At 37.7% G+C, this 20,444-nt stretch overlaps 1 protein-coding gene across 1 annotated transcript; it reads right to left on the bottom strand.

Moving 5' to 3' along the window:
- Positions 1-6,761: 6,761 nt before the first annotated feature.
- On the bottom strand, positions 6,762-10,303 carry LOC115733914 (putative receptor-like protein kinase At3g47110). The gene is made up of 2 exons (XM_048277526.1): positions 7,330-10,303; positions 6,762-7,161 (listed from the first exon to the last, which is right to left on the bottom strand). Exons 1-2 carry the CDS (start codon positions 10,301-10,303, stop codon positions 6,818-6,820), a joined length of 3,318 nt encoding a protein of 1,105 aa, XP_048133483.1. The 3' UTR covers positions 6,762-6,817.
- Positions 10,304-20,444: the final 10,141 nt, after the last annotated feature.

The following is a 20,444-nucleotide window of genomic DNA, read 5'->3' as shown; positions in this document are numbered from 1 at the left end:
CTCTCTCTATCTCTCTCTCTCTCTCTCTCTCTCTCTACCTTTTCTTGGAGTGGTTTTGAACTTTCCCATCAGGTTTATTTAATTCAATTATGCTGTGTGATTAAGCTGTTGCATGCAACTAGAGAGGAAAAGCAAATCACGGATTTCTTCATTGTGGGATTATTTTATTGCCCTACTTTATATATTGGTCAATCAAGTTTTTATGTAATGCCAAATGCACCGGTACTTCATGCTAAGAATCCTCCAATATTCTTTTGGTTTGTCGTCATCCTCCTCGAAATGTTCCGTTACCAAAAGTGCTGTACAACTTCAATAAGAAAAAAGAACGGAGATCAATAACATCAGTTTATGAAATATAGCAAAAAAACATAAATGGTCCATGAACTTTAGTATAAGTGCAATGTGATATCTGAACTTTTAATTTATTTAATATTGTCCTCGGACATTAGACTAAAATTTGTTCGGTATAGTCGTTCAACTTTTGGTACACCTTCAATTTAGTCCATGAAAATCAATAATGTCGTTCTTAATCTTAAGTAGTAGAAAGATTACAATGAACATTCATATAGTTAAGGGATTACATTTGGACATGTACCACGAAAATACATGGATCACGTTGAACAAAATAAAATTTTGGGGACTACATTAAACAAATTAAAAGTTCATGAATCATATTGCACATTGAGTCAAAATTCAAAGACCGTTTATGTCATTATCCCTAAAATTTAACTGTTTAAAGTAATGTGATAGACCTATATTTCATTTTGTATATCGAGTTACACTTTATCGCATCACGCGGTAAGCATTATTGTAAACCGGACTACTGCGACCGGTATTAATCTCTTTTAATTAATTGATTTTCAGCAAAGATTTTCAACTAGAGAATGCCGTCATTTTTGTGTCATTACCGTCGCCTCCTTTACGCGAACATTGGCCTATCAATTCTTACATTCAAACATGAAACCCTAGGCTTTGCATTCAGAGCACGTTAACTATTCTAAATCCTGCCAAGTCGTAAAAACCCGATTACGTAAGGTCTGGAGGAAAAAATTTGCTTTATACACGCGTTTAGTTGGATTTTTCTTGTTATTGTATCCTGTAATCAGATTCATGCTAATTGGCGCTTTGGAAAGTGGGAAAAACAAATCGTACATGGCCTTAGTGATTTCTATGAACTTCCCGAGGCATTAATAAGTTGAATAAGCTCCCACGAACATCTTCAACGATCTTGGCGAGGCGATTAATCGGAATTAACTTTTTATGAGCACGCCATATTCTACGCACTGTGTTATAATACATTATCTACAACGGATTTCTAATTCGGTTAATTTCACAGACCTGATGCATGCAAATTGTACCGTCCACGTACTATTGTTTGTGAATAGACAAGCAAAGCGGATGGAACAGTTGGCATCAGCACTTGGATTTTACATCGAGCAAGAAATCGTAGCCAAAGTTAGCGTTGGGTCGAAGAAAATTTTCTTGTCATAACGAAAATATCATAAGAATAAAGTGAAAACTGGAGGATTCTTCGAAATTTCCTGAGGCCTTGACGCATGGAGCTTTTGCTATGGGGCACGTGTGCAATCCCTCCAACTAAAAGACTTCACATAAAATCAAATCATGAGCAATATATATATATACACACACACATATACATATACATGTACATATATATTTATATGTACATGTATATGTATATGTATGTAGACACGAATTACCACAGTTAAAATCTATTTGGAAATCACACATGCAAGAAAAAAGAGAGACTCACTTAAGAAATAATAAATCAAATAAGAATATTGGGCACCACGGTGTCCAATAATTCTATATTTTGGTAAGCTTAAGCAAGTTTGTGATTGAAAGATTAACTAATTAGTTAAGAAAGTATTCAAACAGGAAAACAATAAAAATGAGAAACTTTCCGAAGAAAGAAATGAATGACAGAAAAAAGTGGGTACTATGTTGGCTAACAAATGTGTAATTTTAAAAGCACAAGCATACTTGCAATTTGTAAGATTAATTACTTAAGACATTACGGTGGTGGGGTCAAAGCCCGCCTTCTGATGCGTTCTTTCTTCCTAAAACGATTGCTAGCATGACAATCCGATAATTTTGTTAGTTATTTTTTATTACATGATTTCTCAATCAATAAGTGTTTCTTGCAAAACACGCGGTGATGGTGTGCAGATCTATAATTAAGATTTTATTGTCTCTAAAAGTAATGTTAAGGAAGTATTTTCCAAAAAATATGCACTATAAAAAAAAAATTCCCCAATTCACATGGGCCATTTGATCATATGGGTCTCTCTTGAATCCATCTCATCCAACGAGCAGGACTCACAAGAAGTAAATTCATTTAAAATATTTTTCCCATTTGAGGGGGGAAGTGTTAAGCCGAGCTTATTTTCGTTCGACAATGCGCTACGTTTACAACCAAATGTGTGAGGTTATCAATGCAAATGTGTGAGCGGATATGACTAAACGATCAAATAATGGTCAAACGACATGGTGGATATAAGCCATGTTTGGACTGAAGATCGTGGAGGTAAGCTTAGTAAGATTAGTGCTAGCTTGGAGCGTACGAGGAAGAGCACCATGGTCAAATTGCAGTAACTTAGCTCATCCATGCCAAACCACACTCTGTTATCTTTTGATTGGCTAGTAAAAATAGATTGGTTGTTTCTAGTTAAAAGAAATTGCACTTTCCAATATTTTTTTAAACCAAAAAAAAAAAAAAAAACACTAGATAGTTTTCACCCAAGCATTGCTACTTGTTAAAAAGTAAAAAAAAAAAAGGCTTACAAAAACCATTTTACTAAAATTGACGAGTCAATCTCTTATTGGATATTTTAAGATTGACAATCAATCAATCCATGAGTCCCACTTGTTTCAATACCCACAACGGGCAATTCCCTTACATAATTTAAAATATATATATATATATATATTTGTGGTAAACCCTGCCTTCGGCATGAAAAGAATACTAATACGTATAACTATTTCAACTTAAATTTTCTAACATAGATGAAGTTGTATCATGAATCATCTTATCCAATAACCAGTTGTTCATGGAAAAACCACGGAGCTTGCACCTTATGTAAAAGTTGAGTTAAGTGGGAATATTCACAATTACACAAATACAATTATCGTGATCCTATATACTCATTCTATGTAGAGGTGAGGGTGTATGTTGAAGTAGGAGGTAAAGATGAGAGTAGCACTTCAATGCTACTCTCCTCATGCGCGATCAAGTTTGCCAACCTATCAACTTCAATGTGTTAACATAAACTTCGTACGTGTAGCAAAAGGAAGGAAAGAACACACAAAAAAGAGGGATTTGGATATTTGATGAGGGACCTCCCTGGTTCCTATGGTTCACCTGCATTGACTGAGAGAACCAACTGTAGGATTTATTCAAAGTCAGAACGTAAATTTGTGGTAACACGACACGAAAAAACTAATGACGAAATGACTCGTCATATTGTCGCGAACATCGTCACTTGTAGCTGTACATAATAGGATCATTCGGAAAAATGTTTTGCGAATTACGACGTCGTAAATGGCTTGCTTTGAGGCTAAGCAGCCTTTGAAAAGTTGGTATTCCCAAATGGCCTCAGTTTTGCTGTCGTAAGTGCACACCTTATGGATAATAATAAACTATTCGAATTTTTGCCATGAAAGACAGAATAGCTGAGCCTAAAACAATCAAAAAAGTGCGTCTCCTTCCCCTTACCCACGACAAAGGTCAATGCCGCCCCAACAAACCCATCAGACTCGGCAACCAGCGGAATTGACTTGGTTCTTATCCCCACCTTCCATGCATATGAAATTAGATCATGATCATGCATGTGAGGATCAACATGCAATGATGGACCCAGTGTTGTGACGTGTGGCAAAAGCCCAATACTTTCGTCTTGGAAGATCATCAAGAGAATCCACGTCCATTTAAAAATTTATGCCAATAAGTTAAGAGCCAATTAAAAGATATTAATTGCTAACGTGGAATTTCTTTCCTCTAACAGCCTCACAAGTACATCTTAACAAATCCACCTCCCACGTGTGAGCCACCTACATTATGCCAGCTCCTCGTTAATCTAAATATCCTTTTGCACTAGCATTATTCCAACTATAAAATTTCCACCCTGGTCCGGCCAAGTTTGGCAAATGTTGGTGGGAACAAAATCTACCCGTGAGACTCCACCTCAATCGCCTTGATTTGAGATTTTCCTTTCTTGAGATACTCATTAGACATCGGCTATAAAATTACTTGTTGGGTGGACACAGCACAAGTCCGATACATTCCCTTGAAGAAATTTTCAAGAGAGAGCCCAAATTTAAGCCAATCAATATGTCTTATTGTATGCATACAAACTTAAGAGTTTAAATCAATGAGCTATGAGCCATTGATGATATATTAAGTGCTGCATGTTACATCTCTATGTGAGATTTCTTTTACCTAACATCCTCACATGTGCACCTTAACGTATAGAAACTTAGATTGAGAGAGCGATAATAAAGAATTTTTGCAAAACCCTAGCTCAGTGGGGGAGACGAAAATTCGCATGAAATTTTCGTAGATCATGTCATTTTAACTCGCTAACAAAACGAGCCAAGCATAGGGAGGTAGAGGGGGCAACGACCCTGCCAGCCCCTAACCCGTCATTAACTATGCAGAAGATCAAAAATCAAATTTGAATTAGTATGCAGAGTTATATTTTTTTTTTCCAAGCGCATAGAAATTATTAAAAATGCTTCGTTTCCTTCAGAATTGTCAGCCATGCATTGGCTAAGCAAAGCTTTTTTCCATGCCTGGAGCGACCTGCTCGCGAGATGCGAGCCGTTGACTTGGGACAAAAAGTCTGTCTCGTGTTTTAGGTTGCAAAAAGGACGACCAAAGAGAGAGTCGTCGATTGATAGCATCACAAAGTTTGACCTCGGGATCTTGATTAACGTACCGGAGTTGGTCGTGACGGTTCTTGTTCTCGTAACGATGTTCTTCTTTTTTTCCTGTTTGGTCAGAAGAACCAAAGGTTTAATTAGTGGCAAAAACTATCGAATCTGCTGGTGCTCAAGCTCTACATTCACGTAGGTACATGAACGTAGCGACAGAGTACCAAGAACAATCTGAGAATAACGTCGATTGGGACTTTGAGAGTTCACTTAGGAAGTCAACAATCAGGGACAATGCCCCACATCGACCAATTTGGATTTTTCGTACTCTTGATTGAGCAGTTAGCGGTAGTTGAGTGAGTCCTTATGGAGAGTTGTCTCATGGGTTAATCGTTTCGATGGGGAAGCAATTTGATGCTCAACTTACTTCAATAGAAGCAGGTAAATTTTTCGACGGTACCGTGTTTATCCTTTTCGTTAAACGAGTGGGTTCGAACCATCACACTAGCAACATTGGTTTTGGGATCACCTTGGAGCATAGACATAGTTGTTTTCGGTGATTTCCCAATGTGTGTGGAACGAGGAAACTGTCACACCTAGTGAGAATTAGTCGGGGTGCTCAGAGAAGGCGCAAGCAAACTGTTCCGTCGATAAAAGGAAAATTGGAGGATGTAGGTTAGTGAGATTGCATTTCGACTTAGAGTGCATATAATGTGTAAATAAAAATTCGAGCAACTACATTCTTTCAAATATGGGATTTTCAAGCGCATTACACTTGCATTTTGGGAAAAGTACCAAAAAAGCCCTCAACCTATTGCATTTGTATCATTTTAGTGCTAAATCTTTCAATTGGAACAATTTAGTTCTAAACCTTTTTGTTTTGGTGCTGATTCAATCCATCTAATTAATTTTGGCCGGAAATCAATAACATGGACACCGATCGTCTAATGTGGCATACCTAGTGCTGACGTGGATATTTTTAATGATATTTACTTTTAAAAAATTATTTTTTAATTATTTTTTCCTTTTTTTATTGGCAGTGGCTGCCTGGCCCTTGCCCGGTGGCCGGTGAGGGTTGCCGATGACCCTCACCGACCAAAGCCAAAGTGCAAAAAAAAGAGAAAAAAGTAATTAAGAATAATCTTTTAGAGAAAATTTATTGTAATGTCTACCTCAGCGCCAGTCACGCAACGTCACGTATGCTCAACCCTAAGTATAAATTCAATTGATATATTAAATCTGCGTATGTATATTATATTGAAATAAAAATGTTGCCCGAGGCTTCCTCAGGCGCGTTCGCTGTCTCCATGTCATCGATTTAATTTGATTTTTCTTTGCAATTGTAATATGGAAAAATTAAAACAATCTTTCTTGCATTAAAACAAATAATCAGTTGTTTTTGGGTGACAAACGAAGGAAATATTTAAAACAGAAAAGGGGCTAAAATAGGCCCAAGCACGTGACAGCCAGAGGGGAGGCACGCAGGCCGGCTTGGCCCGGGCCACGCCCAGCCTGACATACGCGGCTCATGGGCTGTGCCTGGGTTGCTCAGGCTGGCCCATTAGCCAAGCCTACTAAAGCCCAAGTGAAATTGCAGGTCAGAGGACCAAGAAGATGGCAATGATCAGTCGAAAACGATGTTGCAGCAAACAATGTTCGTCACCGGCAAATCAACCAACTCCATGACCATGTGTTGTACTTTCCGAAGTCAGACACGAGTTAGACTATGGTTGGAAGAAATTTCATTGCTGGGAAATCTTGTCGTGTTTTCTATTGTTCTTCTCGGACTCGGAAAGCTCGAAAGAAGATCAAGTACCTTATTACAGATGGCTATACATAATGCCATGGAAATGAGATATCTATGCAGAAACAAAGACAACACCATGTTCGAATTCCATGAACTGCTCTTCACCTTATTTTCTTGTCAAGGAAGTGACAACTTGATCTTGTTGAGCTTAACCACGACAGCTCCCATGTCCATTCTTTCCTCAGGCAAGTCCTTTGAACATTCCAGTCCCAACTCTAGGATCGATAAGACTATGCTCTCGAGTTCCAAAAGCGTCAGATCTTCATGTTCCGTGCTAAGGAGTTCGCGATCCGCGATGTCAAGCACTCTGCCTGGAATCGCTGCACCTACCCATCGCCTCAAGCTCATATCCGCATCGAACATTTCATCGGTTGGCTTCTTCTTAGTAATCACTTCCAATAGCAATATTCCGAAGCTGTAAACATCTCCTTTTGTCGAGACTTTTCCTTCCGGACCATACTCTGTAAGCATCATGGAGTTTGAAATAAGAAGATCGGCAATTGATATTTTTCTTTTCGGGACATAAGTAATAAGATCGAAAGACATACGATTGTTAATATATTTCTTTCATATTATGCCATTATATCAGCAATCGCAGGCTTGAATTAGTTAAAATTCGACAAATGTACCTGGAGCAAGGTAACCAATCGTGCCGAGAGTTCGGTCTCGTGTTTCAAGCTTGTTCTCAGCCAAAATCTTCGCGATTCCAAAGTCGCGAGACTTGGGCGACCAGTCCTCGTTTAGAAGAACATTGCTAGGCTTTAGATCACGATGCACAATGGGTTGCGGTTGGCCATGGTGGAGATATTCGATCCCCACTGCGACGTCGACCATTATCTTCACTCGCTGATGGAGACCCAAGTTATAGTTGTTGGAGTAAAGCCACCTCTCCAAGCTCCCGTGGGGCACATATTGCAGCACCCGAGCTCTCAAATCGGGGTTCGTGCGAGTGCTGATCACCTTGACGAGATTCCGGTGCGCGACCTTGCGAAAGACCTCACATTCCGCGTCGAAACTTTTCACAGCACCTTCGATATCGAGATTCAGTACTTTGACCGCAATGTCCGCCCCATTGGCCAGAGTCCCTTTGTATACATAGCTAAAGCTTCCTGCTCCGAGCAAATTGCTTTCGCTGAAGTTGTTAGTAGCAGAGCAAAGCTCCCGATATGATATCATCGGGTGGTCAATTCCGGGCGCATTTTCCATGGAAACCGGAACTTCTTTCCTAGTGTTCCGACGCTTTCTAAGCAAGCAAATAACAAGGACTAAAAGTATAGCTGATACAATTGGCACCATGATGTAGAGTAACCGGAGCCGCTCTTCCTTTGATGACTTCTTTCCCTTTATTTTGCAAGGTGGGACATGAAAAATCGCATTTCCACAAAGTGCTTGATTCCCGATGAAGGAGAGAGCCGAAAATTTTCTAAACGGTCCACTGTTAGGAATCTCTCCCGATAGATTATTAAAGGACACATTCAAGTTTTGCAGAAATTTTAGTCCTTCCATGGACTCGGGTATCGTGCCGGATAACTCATTGTAGGAGAGATCGAGGAAATCCAATCCTTTAAGGTCGCCAATTGATTGTGGTATTGATCCTCGAAACGAGTTCCTTGACAAGTTGAGACAGGCGAGGCTCTTCAACTCCTGGATGGAATTCGGTATGGCGCCAGTAAGCCGGTTCCAAGAAAGATCGATGCTCTCTATAGCTGTCATTTTTCCCATTTCAAGTGGTAGTCCTCCATTGAAAGAATTGACTGACAGATTGAGGAAGATAAGTTCTTGAAGACTCCAAAGGCTAACCGGAATAACCGATGTCATGTTATTCGAACTTACGAGAAACTTTTGAAGGCTGCTCAGGTTTCCAATGCAATTTGGAATGGATCCCGATATCCTATTCTGCCGGAGCATTAACTCTCCTAAACTTGTCAAGTTGCATATCTCATCGAGGATCGGTCCTTCAAGATGGTTGTTATCAAGATATAGCCTCTGCAAGCGTTCTAGTCCTCCGATTGACGATGGGAGGTTGCCATCCAGATCGTTATCGCTCAAGTCTAGGTAAGTCAAGCTCTTCAAGAAACCCATTTCCTTGGGAATGCAACCTCTTATTTGGCAATTGGGAGCGAGCATAATACGTAGGGAACTGGAGAAGTTTTTGATAGATGCTGGTATGGAGCCACCAAGCGGGTTTCCTGCCAGAACCAATGTTTGCAGCGATTGGCAATCAGATAAAGCAGAGAGAAAACCAAGCTCCGCACCATAAGTCTCTCCTGTTAGCTGATTTGAGTCAACCGCGAAGAATGTGAGATTCTTCAAGTTGCCCAAGCTCAAGGGTAGTGGACCACTGAGCTGATTGAACCCGGCATCGAAACGGATTAGGTTCGAAAGATTCGAGAAATACTCCGGTATGTTGCCACCAAAGCAATTATTGGCTAGATAGAGTTCTTCCAAATTCGGAAGGCTGAGATCGCTACCCGAGGGAAGGCTTCCAGAGAGTGAATTGTCTGTCAAAGCAAGCATTTGGAGCGAAGAGATATTAAAAACCTCTTGAGGAACTTCGTCTGTTAGCATAATAAACTGAAGGTTCATTACTTTCAGATTGACCAAATTGCCTATCTCACGCGGAATGTCACCTCCGATGGGGGTAAAACCTAAGTTCAAGATATGCAAGCTTGACATGTTACCAATGGTTCGAGGAATTGTGCCGGTCAAGTTGTTAGTGCCGAGATAGAGCGCCTGCAGCTTTTGCAAGCTGTCTATGTCTCGAGGAACGCTTCCCTGGAAACGATTGATGGACAACGACAACACGAGAAGCTCTTTGCATTGGGTTAGCGTCTCTGGTAGCAGGCCACCATATTGGTTGTCAGACAGCAAAAGCCTCTGAATGTTAGGCCAGCGGTTGCAAAGATCGGAGGGAAGACTTCCCGAGAGATCATTAGACGTGAAGTCGACAATAGTGAGCGATCCATTGAAAAGTGTTGGAGGAATCGAACCTGTGAGATTAGCCACAGCCAGAGCAATGACCTGCAATGTGGATATGTTGCCCAGGAAGCTCGGAATTTGACCCCGTAAGGGGTTGAGGCTAAGAAACAGTTGTTGCAACTTAGGGAAGGTGCCGAATTCTCTCGGTATGCCACCCGTTAGCCTGTTAGCCGCAACTGTTATCACTTCGAGATTTCGGCACTGGGCTAAGTTAGGAGGAATGTTTCCTTCGAACTGGTTTAATTGGAGTATGAGTTTTCTCAGGCAGCGTAAACGACCGATTTCTGTCGGAATCGTGCCGTAGAAACTGTTGTTGCGAAGATCAAGAGAAACCATGAAAGAGAGATTGCCCAGGTAAGGAGACAGTCTTCCCTGGAGACCCATGCCACGGAGGTCTAAAGCCGTGACTCTCTGCCTGCGCTTGCTGCAGACGACCCCGATCCATTCGCAGAAATTTGCTTCGGCAGTCCAATTGCCGCGTTTGATTGTGTTCGTCGGGTCGACTTCGATCGCTGATTTGAAGTGGAGGAGAGCATCTTGATCAGTGAAGTTGCTGGAACAAATGGCGGGCTGAAACATCAATAGGAAAGCTAAGAGAAGATCAAGAAATGCTAGCTTCTCCATGATGAACAGAGTCACTCTTGATTGCATCAATAGACACTTCGCTAGCTAGGATCTGTTCTTAGTATTCAATACCAAAGCGAAATTCCTCGTCGGGTACGTTCTGACCCGCACGAAATAGTGGCTCTTTGGAAAAACAGTAGGTTGCTTTTCATTGTGAGGGACATGACAAACGACATGATCCACTAATCAGAAATATTATCGGTTGAAATTTTGTTTGGAGCGTCAAAGTCACTCATGCGATAATGCCAACTCATTTTCTTTTTAATAGTTAAAAGAATACTATTCACAATAACTCCCATATTAACCCAAACCATAATCATGTGTTGAGACCATCAGTCATTGAGGGGAGGTTGGAGAACCCGTCTTGCACGTCTGATTCAGTAATTGGCCCGTTCTTGACCTTTGCCCGTACACACTTATTTTGAACAATGTGAGGGCACAAGCGACACGAATGTGAAAAGGCTTTGTCATAACTTTCGCGTTAATCCCGCAAGAGCGACCCGTGGGAAGTTGACTGACTGGAAGTGTCTATTGCCAAAAGAGATAATGATACTAGTAGTCTGTCAAATTTAATCTTTGCGTCATATCATATTTGAACTTTCAGTCTGTCCAATTAAATCACTTTTGCATGATGTGAAATGTCGTCTTGCAATTTTCAATTGATTTATTTACATCCCCAATTTATTTGATCTTTTATTGTCGTCCTTTCGTTAATTGATATAAGTGAATTATGTCATGGACCCCGATTTGATAAAGCTGACGTTTTGATGGAAAAAAATCATAGTGAAAAATCCTCCCTCATTCTCCATTTGATCTGCTTCGATTGACAGCTTAAGGAAGAAGAAGACGACATTACTTTTTATAAAGTAAAGTAAAGGGTTTTGTCCTGGTTTGCAAGCTTTCCTAAAACACTAGTAGAATTCCCCGTGCGTGTGCTGCACGGGTTCCAACCTTTTTTTCTTTTAAAGACAAATTACTATGAAGTATTAATTTGAAACCTAGTGTTGATTTTGGTCCTCTCACTTTGAACTAATAATTTATGGAACTATCATATTCATCTAATGCTTTTAAATACTTTAACACCTTGATTTTTCCGTTAAATAATTTCTATTGAACTTGTCTCAGTACTATGCTACAATAATGCTAGTTTAACATTGGATTATCATACATCAATGGGACTTGTGCAAAATTGTTAACTGAATTAACCCGGAATGACTGTCAATCTACTCGAACTTGTACTTGCTGAGTTAGATTTTGACTAAATATATATTCTTTTAATCGAATGGTGAAATTGGACGTGCACTCCAACATAGTAAGCTTAATTTACATTGGAACTCATCGATGGAAGTGGAAGCATCAGCTATCCGTCGCATCGGGAAAAGTGTCAAAAAATTCTTACACCTATTGTATTGATGTCAATTAAGTTCTAAACTTTTTGTATTGATGTCAATTCTTTCATAAACCTTTTATTTGTATCAATTTAGTCCTAAACCTTTTATATTAGGGCCAATTTAGTCCCAAACCTTTGAAATTTCTTTTAATTGAGTCAATTCAACTAATTTTGACCTAAAGTTTGCCGACATGGACGTCGGTTGTCCTATGTAGCACGATTGACACTCACGTAGATATTTTTTTAATATTTTTAGATAATTGTACTAATTTTTTTAATGATTGAGAAAAGAAAAGGAAGAAAAACCAACATATTAATTTTTAAAAAATTATTTAAAATATAAAAAAAATAAAAAAATCCATTTCGGTGCTAACAATATCACGTACGACAACCGATGTCCACGTCGGTAAATGTCCGGCCAAAATTGGCCGGATTGACTAAATTAATAGAAACACAAAGTTTAGAACCGAACTAGCACTAATGGAAAAGTTTTAGAACTGAATTGGCACCAATAAAAGGTTTAGGACTGAATTAGCATCAAAACAAAAGATTAATGACTGAATTGGCACCAATACAATAAATTTAGGACTTTTTTTAACATTTTCCCCCTTCTCACCCTGCAATAATGCTCAATCTCTTGGCATCCAAAAAACGATTTTTGAAAGCAATTGCAAGGTTTAATGCCATCCAATAAAAAATAGCTTTCCTTCTTACTCTGCAATAATGCTCGGTCCCTCGGGATTCGAAAAGCTATTTTTGAAAGCAATTGCATCGTTTTAATGCAACCCGATAGAAAGGGTCTTTGCCCTTAGAGTATTCAACAGTTCATAGTAGATTCTTGCTTCCTACTTCAATACAATCTAAGTTGGAGTTTGGCCTGGACCCCTAGACTCGGGAATGGACCTGCTCATGTGCTTGAAAATTTGGCTTTTAATCAAATAGAAACCACATCCTTTTTTGTTGTCCACCATCTTCCATCTAGAGTTTAAAATAGCGCATTAGTACAGTCTTCTTCTATCTATTGTTGTAATGTGGGTATCACATCCAAATTCAAATGTTTTCATTGAAATAAAAAGTACATTTCTGGCAAAAAGAAAGGGCTTAATTCATTGAAGAAAATGAGGTTGCACAATGCCACCGAAGTAAATTCAATGAGTTTGTAATGCAAATGTTAAACTTAATCCAACAATAGTTTTGCGCTTATTCACATAAAGTGTTCGGATTTAATAGGTTGTTATAGCAGGTTAACCCTTTCTTAAGGAATAATGCAATGTTTTGGCATGCAATGTTTTTTCAAATGCCATAGTCATGTGTGGGGGGAAATTGTACCATTAGTCTTCATCTTATGTGCAAACTGTAATCAAGTGTCAAACCTTTCAATTGTTGTAATAAGTTCCTATCAAAACGGAAAAAGTATAATTGGTTTCTTAAACCATTATGCGGGTGTAATCAAGTCACAAAGTCCGAAAGCTATATTAAGAAATGAAATTAAAGGTTGCCACAAAGACTTCGAGTGCTATACGGGCAAGTTTTGGCATTCTCCAAGGAAAGGACTTGATTTTACTTATCGGCAAGGTTGATGACCGGGTAGGCGCTCATTAAATAATTAGGACTCAATTGCATTCTGTGCAAAGATTTAATATTTCTGGTGCACTTTTGTTGTTATGGTGGTGTAGATGGATTTCTTCTAAGCGGTGATTTATTTTTAAAGTACCGCATTTGAAATGCCTTAAGATTTATGTACAGATTGGCTCGAAAAACGAGGAGGGGATGATTTTACCAAACAAGTTAATTTTGGATATGGGTCATTGCGGTTGAAATATAAATAAGTAAAGGAGATTTTTTAGGCTTATATTGTCATTCAACTGAATCTTTCCGGGAAATTAAACGCGTCTATCTTTCAAGTTTTTCCTTTCTTTTAAATGTTGCAAGAGTGAGAATTGGACAAGAAGAAAGGGCCTCATTCCCTAAAAAAATCCCGACCTTAGGTTCAGTCCCAAATTTATCCCGAAACGTTTTTTGTCTTAGAAAAAACCCTCAATTTTAGGTCCAGTCCCAAATCTGCTCCGAATTTTGTTTTGTCTAAAAAAATATCAAAATTTCAATATATTTCCAAATCTACCCAATAATCCGGTCCCAACTTGACATAGCATTTCCACATCGATAAAAACACCCACATTAGCAAAGTAATGAGCCATAGGTATAGACCATCGTGGCATTCTTACTTGTATATTAAATCCACCCAATATAGAAATTCTCCAAAATGAAACCATTCTAGGATCCGAAAATTATGGATGACTAACGACTGTATCAGACAGAGGGCTAATGGAGCAAATTTGAGATTATGGTAAAAATTGATGATTTTTTCTTACGAAAAATGAGTTTATGATAGATTTGAAACTGAAACTAAAGTTTAGGGATTTTTCTGAGATAAAAAAAAAAATTGAGCCATATTTGAGATTGAATCTAAAGTTTGAGCATTCTTTTGTGACAAAAAAAAAGTTGGGAGTAAGTTTGAGACTTGATTTAAAGTTGGAAGCTTTTTTAGCGAATTTGGTCAAGTAGAAAGCCACTAACCATATTTTCTTTCTTCCGACGTTTCTTTTGCGAGCAACTTTTACCTTTTCTTTTTCCACACAGACTGACAAAGAATGGTCAATGCATTCACACTTGGGATTTCACAAAATTCCTTCATCCATGTTTGGAAATGAAAGCTTGCTAATTGCCCCACCGATGGCTTTAATGGGGAGCCACTCTCGTTGTGCTAGAGTATGATGTCTTCTTTGATATGCGTGACCCGGGGCAAGTACAGCGCATCGTGGGAAGCTTTCCCACATCCCAGTGTGTGAAACCTTATAGAGAGAGAGAGAGAGAGAGAGAGAGAGAGAGAGAATGTCATGTACAGGTGCATCGTGTGTGAAACCTTTCAATGAAAATTGCAGGTAGCCAAAAAGTTAACTATTTTAGAAATCAATCAACTAACAAAATGAGCGGTGACAAATGACTTGTGTAGTCAAAAAGTTATATAGCTACCTACGGACTACGTAAATTTGATTACACAAGTGAACGCAGATTCTGTACACACTTGTCAACACTTATCAACAGCTATTTTCTTTGGGACTAAAGGTGACAAAATAGTTATAGAATTCATATTTTAACGCATATATAATAATATGGGCCATAATGATTTTCCTTAAGTTTTAAAAACAAACTTAAATGATTAATAAATGAGTTAGTTAATAAGTTAATGTGTTTTAAATTGGTCATAAATTGGTTAGTTATCTAATAAGCTCAAGTGAGTATAAAAGCAGTCATTTCTATAATTTTTTAATCTTTTGAATTTTCATAACTTTTTTTTATTTTTTCTTTCCTTTAATTTTTTTCTATAAATTCAGCAAGGGTAGCCGATCGCGGGTCTCCGACCGTTGTCTTGAGTCATCGGTGGTTGGCCGCCGGTTGCCGCCCGATGTTGGTCACCAATCGCTACACGATGTCGGTCGCTAAAAGTAGAAGAAAAAAAAGAGAAAAAATCAGATTTTTTTTTTAAATTATGAAAATTGTCCACGATGTTTGAACGATATATATTCTTTTAAATATTTATAAGAAACAATTCTTTACGAACTAGATTTAATATTAAAGTATTTTGACAATATAGGTCGGGTCGGGTATGTCGATTTCTACAGTATGAAAATTGGTTAAAATGGGTTAAATGAGTCAATATGGGTCGGACCGCTTTCGGCTGATCCAACCCACCCATTGACAGCTCTAGCTCAAGGTCAAGAGCGGTTCATTGAATTTAAATATAGTATTATGTCATTTTGTAAATAGTAATCTCATTCAAATTACATTGGAGACAAGTGTAAAAAAAGTTTTAAATTTATTGCATTGATGCCAATGTAGTCATAAACCTTTTGATAGTACCAATCTAGTCCAAAACCTTTTGACCTAGAGTTAATTTAGTCATTTCGAGTAATTTTGAACGGATATTGTAAAGTGGACAGCGGACGGCCCGTACACACTGAAGTGGACATGTTCAATAATAATTTAATAATATTTGATGTTTTTCATTTCTTTTTTTCCCATCATTTTTTTTTCTGTCTTTTTTTCCCCTTTCCTCTAGTGGTCAATGAGGTTAGCCCTTGTCTCGCGAGGTTGGCATCGCCTGTCGGCCTCGTCAAATCGGGCAAGAGCGTCCTCGCCGGCAGTCGCCTACGTCGGCCAACGGCGGAAAGGGGGAAAATAGATAAAAACAAAAAACAAAAAAAACATTAAAATACTATCAAAAATATCTGCGTCAACCCTATCTATACCATGTAAACCATATGGTGTCTAGATTTGGGACTTTTCTGACGCTTTTCTCAATGGCATTGTGTCTAGACATTTGCAACAAAGTTTGTAATCTTCTTTTGCGCTTCTGAATTGGAGGAAAACAAATGAAAACACGACGAAACTTTGCAGCGATTGAATTTCATCCAACAAGAGTCTAACTAATGTCCGACTTTAAAAGGTGTTACACCTGCTCTTTTCGTAAAAAAATTTGTGTCCATTTCAATATCTTCCGAGTTAAAAAGTTCTAATATATCAGCTGATGTCTTCAAGGGCCCCAATGATAATCTTACAATCTATGCTTCAGTGTGACTCTTGATGATTTAAAGTGTAAGTTTCTACATTGAGAAATGTAAATCGTAATAACTCCGACAAAAAATGAATCATGATACATTTATCTTGGCGAAAATTAATAATCTGGAAAACATTTTGCTAGAATTATTGTTATTTTCACTTAGAGAAACTTGTGGATGATTGACTTATTCAATACTAGAAATAATCACAGGAAATCTTTTGAGAACAAGGCTGAATCCCATGAAACAATTTCATAGAAGTTCATTGATATCTTCTTTTTATAAAGTAAATCAACTTCAATTCTTGAATAATCCACATCACTTATACCTATTACTCTTTGAGGTCTATCTAGTAGGGTATTCAAATTGGAATAGTAATTGATTTCTAGGTTTCGTCATAAACCTAAACGGTTACTTGATTTTTTAATCATAAAAAATCTCAAATTGATATAGCTATCATAATTTGTCCATCGTAAACGTGAACATATGAACATTGTACCATATGTTCAAGGGTTAATAGCACGTCCATTTGACATTCATGGACTGAGATAGCCTTAAGGAATGCCCAATCACACCAGATGAAAAAAGGTTTTGGATCACAAAACTGGTTAGACTAAGCTCTTTTTATTTCATGAAAAATAAATTATTCAAGAAAATATTTTTATAGAAATAATTCCTTATATCACTTACAAAAATGAATAAGTACCATTGATGCATTAGTTTTTCTTGGAGACTGAAAAGGATGAACTGTATCATAATTTGGTGCTTGAGTATGTGCCGGATACTATGGATCGTATCATTAAGCACGGTAACAAGTTAAACCAACGGATGCCCATAGCAATTGTGAAGCTTTACATGTCAGGTAGTGAACCTAATTTCTTCTTTTAGTTTTATTTACAAATACCTAGGAGAATGTTTCTTCCCTTTGCAAGTGCCTGAAGTGAATTGAGCTTCCCCTTCCTTCTGCTACTGCTACATGTTAATGAAGAATATACATCAGCCTATTCGTAGGCTTATTAGATGACTATTCTAAGATAATATCTCAATCAAGGAGCAATCTATTTGCAATCTTGAGAGATACGGATAATCAACATGAATATTCTATTTATGCTAATCTTAATCCTCATATTAATTATAAAGTATCTCAAACCCGCTAGATAGATTGAGGTTTAAGCACATTCGTTTTACCGGACTGAGCTTGAAAGCTCGGTTTCCAACAAGCTCTCGGATTCCAAAGAGGCCTCGGTTTTTGAGGAGGCGGACAAGTAGGAGGTTAGTAATTTTTTTTTTGTCTCTTTGAATTTGGCAAAAAAAACACCTAGAGTACCAATATTTGTGTACGGCGCTCACTTTAGTATCAATTTTTTTCGCTGACCCACTTAAATACCAAATCGGAGGAAAAATGATCACTTAAGTGCCAAAGACGAGAAATTTTGGCGACCTCACCCGACTTAACACTTAAATGATCGTTTTTTTTTAAAAAAAATTGACATTTAAGTGATCCAAAAAACAATCACTTTAGTACTAAATCGGAGAGAAAATGATTAATTAAGTGCCAATTCCGGCGACCTCACGGGAATTGGCACTTAAATAATTACTTTTCAAAAAAATTGGCACTTAAGTGATCCAAAAAAAAAAATGCACTAAAGGGAGCGCCGTACACAAATATTGGCATTTCTAGTGTTCTTCTGCCCTTTGAATTTCAATAATGATATTTTTAGGAGTAGAGACAGGATGAGGATGAGGATGAGGATGAGGATGAAGAAGAAGAATAAGGTGCTGGAGAAGGTGGATATTTTTAGCTATGTAATTTGTAATTTGCAGCCAAGTAATGTTACAATGCCATTTCATAGCAGAATGAAACCATTTCAAGACCTAAAATGGAGCATGATACTGGTGAATTAACTACGAACTGAAATTATGAATGGAAGATTTCGATTTTTTGGATCGGTCCCTTCTTGGAAGATTGAGAACCGAATTTCTTTACCATTTATCATACTTGCCTCGAGCACGAAAGAAAATCTTTTCTATACTTTAGCATCAACATCTACATGCAGTCTTACATATACACATCCATTTACATAATGCAAATATTCGAGTGTGCATGTGGGTGTGCCTATGTATACAATTGGTGTGTGTAAATGTATCTATTGAGATACATTTACGCAAAGGTTACGCTCGGATTTATATGGGTGTCCGCTTGGGGTGGACCGAGCTATGCACCAAGTGCACTTAGGTTTCTTTAGGAACCATGGTCTAGGAAGTACGGACATTCTCCGCAAGCCTTCGTGTCGCTGTCGGACACCGACACCTGTCCAACACTCGACCGACATGTGGTTAACAAGTGTCAAACATGGTCAACGTTCTGGAAATGCCAGCGGCATGCAAGTCCAACATCCCGACACGTTATCTTGACATGCATGGTGTCAATTTTAAACATTTTCAATAAATTAGGGGTCCAAATGTAAATTTACTATTTGTGGATTTGAGTCAAATTAATTTAATTGACATAATCGTAATGATAATTTGTTGTGTACATATAAAAATATTCATTTAACGTATAACATGTTGAAATTCTCTATCTTTTTAGAAATAACATATCAGCGTGTCATGTCGTGTCGTGTCACATGTCACATAATAGTGTTGGTACTACTTAGTACGTGGCTCTGGTACCTAGTTAAAAAATAATAATTTGGAAGAGAGAAAATATGGAATTTGTGTACATTTCAATGTACATTATTATTCTACTTGTGCTAATCTTAATTCTCAGATTAATTATAAAAGTATCTCAAAACCTCTAGGTTGAGGTTTAAGCTTTGTCATTTTACCGGATTGGGCTCAAACCGCAATTTCCAATGAGCTCTCGGTTTCCAAAGAGGCCTCGGTTTCCGACGACGTCGCCAACCGATCGGCGACCAGCTAGGCGGTTATTAATATTTTCATAGTTTAATTCTTTACATTTAGTTAAATGATTTTTTTAGGAATAGACACGGGATGAGGATGGGGATGAAGATGAAGAAGAAGGTGCTGGGGAACGTGGATACTTGCAGCTATGTAATTTGTAATTTGTAATTTGTAACAATTGAATGATGCAGGGCCATTTCATAGTAGAATAGAATCATGTCAAGACCTTAATTGTAGTATCCCAGTTCTGCTACTTTAGGAATGCTTGCTAACCTCTCTTATCTCATTAATCTTTCATTACTCAGAGTACAATGGCGCATGCAGAAACTTTAAATAGAAAATCAGACAATTCAGTCCTAAACCTTTTGTATTTGTGCCATTTAAGTTATAAACCTTTTATTAGTACCAATTCAGTCCTAAACCTTTTATAATAGTGCCAATTTAATCCTAAAAATTTTGTATTAATGCCAATTGAGTCAATTTGGCCAATTTTGATTGGAAATCACTAGCATGGACGTCAATTATTCTACGTGGCACGGTTGGCGCTAACGTGGATATTTTTTTTATATTTTAAATAATTTTTAAAAATAATTTTGAAAAAAAAAACAAAAACATTTTTAAAAAGTTATTTAAAATACTAAAAAAATATTAAAAAAATATCCAAGTTAGCGCTAGCCGTACCATGTACGACAATCTATATCCATGTCGGCGATTTTCTGTCAAAATTGATCGGATTAACTCAATTGATATAAATATAAAAGATTTAGGACTGAATTTGCAACAATACAGAAGATTTAGGACTAAATTAACACCAATAAAAGGTTTAGGACTTAATTGGCGCAATTGCAAAAGGTTTAGGGCTTAATTGGCACCATTACAAAAGGTTTAGGACTGAATTGACAAAAAAAAAAAGGTTTAGAACTGAATTGGCACTAATACAATAGGTTTATGACTTTTTTGACACTTCTCCCTTAGAGAAGGCGCAAACTCTTCCATTGATAAAAGTAAAAATAAAGGATGTAGGTTAGTGAGATTGCATTTTGACTTAGAGTGCATATAATTTGTAAATAAAAATTTGAGCAACTACATTCTTTCAAAGATGGGATTTTCAAGCGCATACACTCGTATTTTGGGAAAAGTACCAAAAAAGTCTTCAACCTATTGCTAAATCTTTCAATTGGAACAATTTAGTTTTAAACCATTTTACATTGATACCAATTTAATCCAT

Source organism: Rhodamnia argentea, chromosome 4 (genome assembly GCF_020921035.1).
Source record: "Rhodamnia argentea isolate NSW1041297 chromosome 4, ASM2092103v1, whole genome shotgun sequence".
NCBI classification, from domain to species: domain Eukaryota; kingdom Viridiplantae; phylum Streptophyta; class Magnoliopsida; order Myrtales; family Myrtaceae; genus Rhodamnia; species Rhodamnia argentea.
The sequence above is the reverse complement of the archived record's forward strand: the minus strand, read 5'-3'. Positions and strand labels throughout refer to the sequence as shown.

Excerpts from the sequence above, each read along its gene's own strand:
- LOC115733914 (XM_048277526.1), bottom strand. The coding sequence starts at position 10,303 with ATGGAGAAGCTAGCATTTCTTGATCTTCTCTTAGCTTTCCTATTGATG. Across the intron at positions 7,162-7,329 it reads GATTGGTTACCTTGCTCCAG|AGTATGGTCCGGAAGGAAAA; the intron begins GTACATTTGTCG and ends TGATGCTTACAG.